The sequence below is a fragment of the Triticum aestivum genome, chromosome 5A, assembly GCF_018294505.1.
Source record: "Triticum aestivum cultivar Chinese Spring chromosome 5A, IWGSC CS RefSeq v2.1, whole genome shotgun sequence".
Taxonomy (NCBI): domain Eukaryota; kingdom Viridiplantae; phylum Streptophyta; class Magnoliopsida; order Poales; family Poaceae; genus Triticum; species Triticum aestivum.
In genome coordinates this window covers 100,677,144-100,687,764 of record NC_057806.1, presented here as the reverse complement: position 1 = coordinate 100,687,764, position 10,621 = coordinate 100,677,144, and the positions used below count along the sequence as shown (strand labels likewise).

At 43.1% G+C, this 10,621-nt stretch overlaps 1 protein-coding gene across 4 annotated transcripts; it reads right to left on the bottom strand.

The window, feature by feature from the left end:
• Positions 1-3,073: 3,073 nt before the first annotated feature.
• Positions 3,074-8,859, bottom strand: LOC123102484 (factor of DNA methylation 1). Of its 4 annotated transcripts, none has more exons than XM_044523864.1 (9): positions 8,668-8,859; positions 8,361-8,399; positions 6,675-6,851; positions 5,942-6,123; positions 5,409-5,558; positions 4,775-5,005; positions 4,434-4,657; positions 3,668-3,713; positions 3,074-3,464 (listed from the first exon to the last, which is right to left on the bottom strand). In XM_044523864.1, the coding sequence occupies exons 3-8, from the start codon at positions 6,844-6,846 to the stop codon at positions 3,707-3,709; spliced, it is 966 nt and encodes a 321-aa protein (XP_044379799.1). In that variant the 5' UTR covers positions 6,847-6,851; positions 8,361-8,399; positions 8,668-8,859; the 3' UTR covers positions 3,074-3,464; positions 3,668-3,706. The 4 variants fall into 4 exon arrangements, with proteins under 4 accessions (XP_044379799.1, XP_044379797.1, XP_044379798.1 ...); XM_044523862.1 differs by having other exon boundaries at positions 6,675-6,857; positions 8,668-8,833; XM_044523863.1 differs by having other exon boundaries at positions 8,651-8,832.
• Between the last annotated feature and the right edge of the window lie 1,762 nt (positions 8,860-10,621).

The window sequence follows — 10,621 nt, the reverse complement described above, 5'->3', positions numbered from 1 at the left end:
AATTGCTCGATAATAATTTGTTCACCCACCGTAATACTTATGCTATCTTGAGAGAAGCCACTAGTGAAACCTATGGCCCCCGGGTCTATTCTCCATCATACAAGTTTCCAATCTATTTTATTTTGCAATCTTTACTTTCAATCTATATCATAAAAATACCAAAAATATTTATCTTATTATTATCTCTATCAGATCTCACTCTTGCAAGTCGCCGAGAAGGGATTGACAACCCCTTTATCGCGTTGGTTGCGAGATTCTTATTTATTTGTGTAGGTACGAGGTGACTTGCGCATGGTCACCTACTGGATTGTTACCTTGGTTCTCAAAAACTGAGGAAAATACTTACGCTGCTTTGCTGCATCACCCTTTCCTCTTCAAGGGAAAACCAACGTAGTGCTCAAGAGGTAGCAAAAGCCAAGTTTTTGCATCATTTGCTTAAGGTAATTCCAATCAACTCTATCATAAGCTTTGGATAAGTCTAGCTTATAGGCACAAAAACTCCTTGTAGGATCCTTTTCCTGCTTGATATGGTGAATACACTCAAAAGCAATCAAAGAGTTATCACTCGCCCAGGAATAAAAGCACTTTGCGTTGGAGAAATAATCCCATCCAACACCGGCCTCAAACGGTTAACAAGGCACTTAGAAACCACCTTGTAGATTATATTGCAGAGGCTAATTGGGGGGAAATCTGTAATCTTAACAGGGTTCTGGATTTTCGGGATCAGAACTATATTAGTGTTGTTGACCTCTGCCGGCATTACCCCTATCCGGAAAAACTCCTAGACCGCCGCCACAATACACTCCTTAACAGTACCCCAATTCCTCTGAAAAAACCGAGCGGGAACCCCGTCCGGGCCCGGTGCCTTAAGAGGCCCGATCTGAAACAAAGCATCCGAAATCTCCTTCTCGGTAAAATCAGTGCACAAATCTCCTTCTAAAAACTAGTCAATGTGTACGTGCAATGCACGTTAATTTAGAAGTATATTAAATGTATGCGGATATTAAGTCGGATATTATTTGCGTGTTATTATGTGATTAGCACTATATTTGGCATGAAATTAACTGCACGCTAAACGTGTTGAGCGCTCGACATTGAAGCAGTCTAGGTCGTTGAATTGACATGATTTAATGACCGAGATTATTTGGATTTGCCTTTTTGGGTCTTCTTATATTGGTATAGATAGATATAGATATAGATATAGATGATCCTACTGTTTCATAAGGGCAACTCCACCAAATGGCCTACACAATATCTGGATTGAACAGTTTGAATATATTTTTGTCATATAGCACCGGTCATTAAAAATGCCCGGACCGGTGTGGCCGTCCAAAATTCCACAAACCGAAACCAAACGTAGGGATCTTTGCAGCTGCCTGGTCCTCTGCTGCATATGCCTTCAACAACATGGGCCCATGTCAAAAACCCATCTCCCACCTCTCGCGACACGTCCGCTTACAAGCCGCATCACATTCATGCCGGTTTAGAATGAACTTGACTGAACAAGACAATGGGACAACTTTCTACCGTACTGAAGCCGGCTGGCATTCACACCGGTGAGGCAAATGAGAAGCCAACTTCGGGCTCCCGCATTCAAGTCGCCGCTCCGCCTCTCCCGCCATGTCCGCTTGCTCTCCCCGCCGCATTCATGCCTTTTCAGAGAGAACATTATCGTGCGGGACGACGGGATGGCTTCCTACCGCATTCAAGACGGTTGACCGACCGATGCGGCAAACGAGAAGCCAACTTCGAGCACCCGCATTCAAGCCACGGCTCCGACTGCCTGGGCACCCGCTATTTAAAGCAAGCCCGCGATGCCACAAAACCCTACCCCTCCGAGCCTCATCTCCCTTCATTCGAGACGTCGGCACACCACCCCTTCCTCCTTCATCCACCATTGTCGCAATGGTCGGGACCCATCCTGGGTGGTGAAAGAAATTGTCGTCATGACGCCGCCATGAAATTGTGGTCGAGGTGCACGCGTGGGAATCCCCACGCACGACCTGCATTTCGGAGGGACAGCCTCAGACCTCTCATAAGCCGAGCTCCGATGAGGAGGACGAGACGACGAAGGAAGCAGAGAAGGAGGAGCAGGCGCCCACATCGGTGCATGAGCCACCGGTTGACAGGTTCACCCTGCTGCAAGCGAAATAACACTACAACCGGGTGATGGAGAATGTGGAGCAAGATAAACATGCATTGTCGGCGTCCATGTTGCGGCTACTGCATGAGGAGCAGTGATACAACCTGCAACTCCTCGAGGGGAACTTGCTGGCGGAGTACTAGATCGCAGGGGGGCAGGCGTCCGGCCAGGCCGTCGGACCATGGTCACGATGGATCCGAGCATCATGGACAAGCAACGGACGGTGTTCAATACTGTGTGCAGCGCCTGCACCATCCGACGTGAGAGGTGGTTGTTCCGCGTGAACAAGACGGAGCGAAACCGCCTCTTCGAGGCGTAGGACGTGGAGGCCAACGACGCACCGGACCAGTGTCTGCTTTTTATTTGGTGACTCTGGTTGGATGTCCTCCGCCTCTATCCTGTCCACGGGAAGTCTGGGCGTGACAATGAACATTTAGTGATATCTGTTTTGATGATCAGCGTTGTAATTGCCCTAAGTTCTCGAAAATTCATATGGGCACGCAGGTGCGGGAGCAAACGAACATTTAGTGATATCTGTTTTGATGATCGGCGTTGCAGTTGCCCCAAGTTCTCAAAAATTCATATGGGCACGCAGGTGTGGGAGCACACAGTAGTTGGATCTCATACAAGGACACAGTAAGTTTCAAGTTTTAATCTTTCGTAAGTTTCAAGTTTTAATCTTTGTTTGAAGTTTTAATCTTTCGTAAGTTTCGAGTTTTAATCTTTGAAACTTGCGATTTTCTCAGTCGCTTGCTCATCCAGTTTCAGAATTGAAACTTTAAGCGTTTATTTTACTGAAGTTGTGATTTTGTGGGCCATCATAACGTCGTTGTCGTCGCGGTCAAAAACTAATTAGATTTACCAAGCCAGTTGCCGAAATGTGTTTGCTCAAAAAATGGCCAGGTTAGACAAACACTAAAACAGGCAAGAGACAATTTAAAAGGCTAGTTTAATATATTACGTTTGCAGTGCAGCACGACAGTGCAACGATGCAAAAGTTCCCCTCATCAGCAAGCTTTACAGTTCAAAGTAATGTAGGTGCCGCTGAATTGCTGCCGGAGAGTCCAGAAGAACACTGAAACTAAGAGGACAGCTAAAATACGATGGGCAAAAGGGCTGCTTGCGTTAATCTATTTTAAGGTTCCAGGTAGTTAGGTAGTACTAAACGATCACATAACACACCGATCATGACAATGTTCTGCCATACGATCAGCTGCGGTTTCGTTCTTCGACAAAATCAGACTCTCCAGTCTTCAGTTCTTCACCATAGGTTTGCTACTTCTACTGCCCCTGTTTCCAAAATGGAGTCGATACGACAGACCTAGTCAGAAAACAGGATAAGATGTCAGCTAAGGCAATTATGACTGTACTGTTATAGAGGTTACATCAGATGTATTGGTTTAATTTTAATAATTTTTCATGCAACATCAGCTAGGTTTATGTTTTTCCTTCAGATCTCAAAATGTATAAGGTCCAGAATTTCTAGGATCTCACATTAAAGCGATTCAAAGAACAGTAAATCACCTCCATGTTCTTCCACCAACCTGCCTTGCGCCTGCAAAGTCAGTTCCTGCATACATCCAGACAAGTCTTCAAAATATATTTAATGGGCACTATATATAATCTAATTTTATCAAATCAAATTTTATGTTTTATGAGCGTGGGCTCATTCATATTAACTTATTCAAGTGTTTGTATCAAAAGATCTCAAACATTCATGGTACTGCACGAAGTAATTTAGGTGCACGTACAAATATTCATTGAAGAATGTGATTATGTGTACTGTAAAAGGAAACAGGAGGTACCAAATTACGTAGCAAAGACATGTTCTTATCTTCATCTTTTGTACAGAGCACATATGGTTCTTTTTTTTTCACAATTTGTTACATGTACCTAAATTTAACATTTTTATAACATTGTGATTTTCAGCAAAATTTCTGGAAGCACAAAAGTCTACAAACTCATGGAGGGGTAAATGTGGACATAGGTTCATATAAGATTTTCACTTAATACAAATCGGCTACTATAAATCATGCGAGATCTATTTAGTATGTATTAGAAGGCCAAAAATGTTTGGCTTTCTCAGCTCCTAAGAGATACTCCTACTAGTTTGCATTGCCATTTCTCACAAGCATCAAAAACTATGAATACCATTATGGCGTTCCAATCAGTACTGATGTTTCTGTTTTAAATTATACACAAAAAAGATTCTAGCCAAATATCAAAGGACAATCTTTAAGAAGCAGAAGATTCTTACTTGAAAACACATGTTAAGCTCGTACTGTCATACCTGCGAGTTCTCAGACGCCTCACTTGGCTGCACATGTACTCAACACTTTCACTGCGAGTGGCTGTCCTGTCCGCCTTTTGATGCCAAATCACGGGTATGATGGTTCTGTCCGTCAGCCTGCCACATTTTTCGATTTCCACCAAACAATTCGCCACAGCCTTGTACACGTCTTCACCCCATTCAGCACGTAGCTTTAGCAGATCGGCATCATGGACATCAATCTCCTAATCACACAAATAATAGTAAAATCTCATAAATTATCATCTCCACCAAATGATAAGGAACGCAGGCTATGGTCTGTAAAAGAACTTTGAGGTTCAGACAAGACGGTGCAGTAGTACCTTAGAGATACCTTCCTCAGGGTTACCTTTCTCCATGACAGTTTTGGAGGGATTCCACTCTGGGTTCAGCAGCTGCTTCTGCCAAAAGTTGTAAAACTCAGAAGCTTTCTTCGAAGCTTCTTCTGGAGGCAGCTTCTTAAGGCATGCCTGTTGGAACGGCTTGTAGCTCAATTCGCCTATATTCTTTATTGCAATATTCCGTGTTGAAGTAGCACTAATATCCATGAATCCCTGGAGCACAAGAAATTTTCAATATTCCACCTCGTGTCCATTTTTCAACAGAACAGTTAAAATGGTGTGACCAAACAAGCCATGGTTGGCCATAGAGCTACGAGCAAACATTCCACACTTTCCAAAGAATGGCTGAGTAACTTCAACAAGGATTTTCAATTTTTTTTTAAGCAGGTATCACCTGAAACGTCTTATATTATTTTCTTTCTTTTACTAGGTCTTTATTCATTTATTAAGCTCTCTGGGTTAACTCTGCTTATCGTCTTGTACACTTCACTGCTTCTAGTTATTATTAATAAAAACTGCAGTGGGGCTTTTCCCCACTGTTTGCCATATAAAAAAAGTTCAAAAAGTAATGATCAGAATGCATGCAGAATCTAATGTCAGCAGAGGGTGACCGAACCTTGATCAGCTTAGAGTGGATATCAGAAAGTTCCTTTTTAGCATTCTCAAGCTCAGTGCTTAAACCTTGATCATCTTGATCAGGATTGTCCATAACACCATGCTCATCAGCAACTTCACCGTTGCCATCAGATTCTCGTGTCCGTTTATTCTGTGCATAAAGATTCATCAGGGCATTACATGGCGCTGACAAACACACGTACACAATAAAGTGGATAATTTTGTACTTTGTTAAATTACCAAGATCAATGACTCCAAATAAGAATAAGACAATGATCACTATACTAGTTTACCAGTCAATGACCCAATGAAATGTAACTACTCGACAGAACTACTGCAAATAAAGATCCACATAGATCAACTGCAGCTAATAAACTGAAGATCTGATAAAAAAATCCATAAACAAAAGAACGATCAAGATGCTATACTGTAATCTGCAATCTGAACAGAGGTAGTGTCCCTCTAATTCATTCAACACAGCAAGGATTAGCAATCAAAATGCAATTTCCAATTGCTCCAAGGAAAAATACTCACTCTTCCAGACTGGCTACTCTGAAGACCACTTCCCTGCAGTGCTAGTAGTACATGGCTTGACTCCCTTGCTTCCAGCTCTTCCTTTAGAGATTCAATCTCTGCTGCCTGTTCTTCATTCCTTGTTTTCAGTTCAGCAATCAGTTTGTCCTTTTCAGTGATCAGTTTGTCCTTTTCAGTGACAGCTGTTCACAGTACCAAAAAGAATAGAACAAAGCTCAGTTTAGTTTTTTAGGATTATCTTTTGGTTTGGCTGACAATAAAAGTTCAAGTGTGAAGTGTCGGTATTATTTTTGTATAGCTTAAGGTAGTAAACTACTCGCCCTGTCGTAATTAGATGACATCCTAGAATGTGTACAGTCAAAACATTTCTAACTGTGACTCACCATGTGAAAACTTATTTAGTATCGTTATTTTGAAACTAATACTATTAGACCAGTAAGAGAAAATGCATTTATCATATCACAAATTTTCAAATTTCTATTAACAAATTCATGTGACAACCATAGAAAAATTGCATAGCAGAGACCATGTCCATGCACAAAACATATCTTTTAACAAACAGATGGGAGTACTGTGTTTCTGATGATCCTATTATGTCAAGGCAACAGAATTCATCTCTTGCGATACGATCTTCTTATGTAGAAATTACGAGCACTTCAAAGTTATCACCTAGACGGTTATTATTACATACTAAAGGATATGAAAATTCCTACTAAAACACAAGAGTTTTTACCATTCTGTTGTAGCTCAAGATTTGCTTTTTCCTCCATGACACAGTGAAGCGCATTGTTGATGCCGGCGTAGTCCGTATAGGCACTCTTGTGGAACTCCAGCCTGGAGTGAACATCAGAAGCCAACACATCAAGGCTTGCATGCAAACAACGTGCGCCTCCCGTCTCAGCCATATAGCCTGCAACTGGACCTATAAAATATCAGAATATAGATCCATTTGGGTTTAATTTATCAACCAATTATTGTGGAAACCAGTAACCGATATATCCGTGGTCAGGGGTTAGAAGCAGTACACAATCTTTACTGTCCTCAGAATTTAAGTATCATTATTCCGCTAAATTTAATGAGATGGCACTTTCTTTTCCTTTTTGTACTTTTATTCTTCATCCACGCAAACTTTCTTTGGTACAAGTTCATGAGGTGCCAAAATAACAACTGCCAGTTGCCAATAAATTACCTAAAGAGCAAAATAAAGGTAATTGAAGTATTATCCAAGGTGTCATTTCTTGTTCATAAATCTTAGTTTTACTAACCCATTTGTCTGCATATTCCAAATATAAAAGGAAAATTAAATAGTATTAGCTGGAATCTAAACCATGCATGAAGTCAACATACTTGTAAATCGATAAATGTGCGCCCAAATAAATGTTCTGAGAATTAAAAAATTCATAATAATAAATGCAAATCTAAATCTTGATACAGAGAACTCCTGATTTCCCTGAATTATTTTGCTAAATAGAAATAGTTTCAACCACATATGAAAGAATTTTAAAAAAATTATATGTGTGGGCATGAAAGATCAAATTAGTGACAAATGTCAACCATAAGACATGATCAAATTTAAAGTCCCTACTAGGATCAACTTCGAAATTACATTACATTAAATTAAGAACAGCAATGAAAATCGGAACCTAGGAAAATAAAACTCGAATCTGTATTTGTGTTGTATAAAGTGCTAACTGGAGACACCAGACATGGAAATAAAAATTAATCTGAAAACTCTGTCATTACCGGTTAATCAGAGTAAAAGGAAAACATCATGTCGATTTCTGAATAAGTCAGAGCATACAATTGGATTGCACATCACACGGTGAGGCATACTCATGTAATGATTTTAAAAGAGTTGTCACAGAAAAAATGCAATTGGGCGCCCTAAAATGGCAGGTAAATGATCAGTTAGACGAATCGATATGCATGTATACTTTTTTTGTGTGGGAAAGTTGGGGAGTTTATTGATTAATGAATAGGTTTACAATCGAAAGCCAAAATGCTTAAAAGATTCTTGGGAGCATCTTGTAACCACAAATCAGTTCGACATGCACGCATACTTGACAAGAAAAAATGGCACGTGTACCAAGTGCTCTAGTTATATGTGAAGTTTCCGTGTCGAATCTGTTTTATTGTAGATTTACAGTGTTGTCCAAGAGCCCTTATTTTAGCTGAGTAGCACGTTTTTATGTTTTCCGAAAATGTTTACGTTTGATGTAGTACCAAATACTAAGAGGGGAATAGGGATAGCACAATTTGTGCTTTTTTATTCTACCTCTTCTAGAAACAGCAACGGTTACAGCTTACAACATCAAGATCTATCATGATAAACACTGACGAACTCCCCCATCCCAGAAATATGGTGTTTCTCTGATGACAAAAAAATAATAATACGAACAAGTTGCAGGGAAAACGTCACCTCAGCAGGAGTGGATGCAACAGCGCCCCCCTAACAGATCTGCAAAGCGGAAAATCAAGCAGGTCAATAAAGGACAGAAAGGGGAGTCGGCGAGTATTGCAGCATACTACTACAAAACTGGAATGTAGCTTCAGGAAGAAATGCAGGCAGAAATCTGCGGTGACCAAGAACGAATGGGATGGAACCACGAAGAACAGAGCAAAACAAGATCAAGGAGGTCCAAAAATACGGAACAATATCAGGAAAAAAAATGTCTGCTACCGAAAACATCAGTCGAATCTGCAACCAACCGGGTGGATTCTAGTACCTCTGCCGATTGCTCACGGCAAAGACTAGAGAGCTTTGGAGTTTCTTGTTTTCTTCGTTTTCCTGGATGGGTTGGTGAATGCGGGGTGAGGGGGGCGGCCGGGCCGGGGGGTTAATGGCAAAGCAGCGTCTGGGGAAGCTGCGATGACGACGGGACGGCAGGGCAGGAGGAAGCAACGAGGGGAGAGAGAGATACTGCTCCAGTAGGCAAATTTGACAAATTTGACCTTTAAACGAAATCAAATCACAGAATAAACTGTTCGTGAAACTATTTCATGCGGCTGACCTTTTTCTGTGACGCCCGACACGAAGGCGTCACACTACATTGTGCAACGCCTCACAGATAGGCGCTACACGCCTGGCCAACATTGCACCCCAAACTGCCTAAGAATTGCTAAATCATTGTGCAGAGCCTACGAGCTAGGTGCTGCACTGTATAGTGTGGCGCCTAGCTCTCAGGCGCTGCACACTGACTTAGTAATTTTCGGATCACATGGGTGTGACGCTGGCCAGGCGTGTAGCGCCTATCTACGAGGCGTTGCACAGTGTAGTGTGACGCCTTCGTGTCGGGCATCACACAAAAAGTCAGCCGCGTGAAATAGTTTCACGGGCAGTTCATTCTGTAATTTAATTTTGTTCATAGGTCAAATTTGTTAATTTTGCCGCTCCAGTACGAGTAGTGGGCAGAGAGGGCGGTGTGTACAGCTTGACGGGACGTTCCGAGAGACGGGGTACTAGTAGTTCTTTTCGTTTTTGATTTGAACCGAAGAGCACGCAGCGAGAAGGAGAGAGAGGGAATGGCGCGCACGGCGCGCAAATATCTCACGCGGCCGCGGTGAGAGCAACTCCAACCCGCCGATCCATTTCACCCGCGCGTATTTGTTTGGATAGTCGTGAACAAAAAAATTAACCCAACACACCAACTCAAACAAACACACGTTCGTTTTTCGTCCATCGGACGACGACCTATTACTGGTTAAATTTAGGCTTCATTTGCATCCGCACGAACACAAAACGGACGCGCACGACACCTGCCTACTGCCCCCTCCTGCCCGCCAATCAATGGCACATAGAACATTCTTTTCCACCCCTATCGTCAGTAAGCCCTCGCCCGCCCCACCTCGCCGCTGTCACCGCCTAATTCCAGTGCCCCTGCCAGCAGTCTGCGCCCATACACCTCCCCCGCACGCTGCCACCTTTCACGTCGCCACCACCACCACCTCGCCCTCGGGCCACCGCAGCTTCCCCCCACCCCCTGACATCGCCTTGAGCACAAAGTCGTCCCTCGCGCCCTCGGTCAGCTCCTTCGTCTGACACGGCCACGCTCGTGGGACGCCGCTAGGCCAGCTACCTGGTCCAGGGAAGGCGCGCATCTCTTCGCCGGCCAGCTTCTTCGACGACGTCGGAAGTTGTTCGACAGTTTGCCCCCAAGGTACAAATGAACTCCGTCGACGAGTTTTTTTTTCCATAATTTCCTCTGCAACTCCGATGATTCCTCATCGGACGATGAGAAGATTGTGGTTGTCGTGTTGGTCGTCTATGACCACCTTAGTAGGCAACGACCGTTGTTCCGGGGCTCGATCCCGGGGCACACTCCAGTGTTGAATCGCAACCGAGAGAGCGATCATTTCGTTCTTTGGAAGGACTACTTTGAGACACCGACCCACTCTTCAAACATCACCAATTTCGGCGCCATTCCCGCATGGCTAGCCATGTTTTCAATCGTATTCAGGAGGGTGTGGTCGGATACGATAAGTATCTCGAGTGCAAGGAGGATGCCCTTGGAAAGATTGGCTTTCCCTCTTATCATAAATGCACCACAGCTATCCGGATGCTTGCATACAGAGTGTCTGGTGATCTCATTGATCAGTACGTCCTTATGAGCGAGTCTACGTGCCTAGACTCCATGTACAAGTTCTGCAAGGTTGTGATTGCAGTGTTGGCCCTGAGTACTT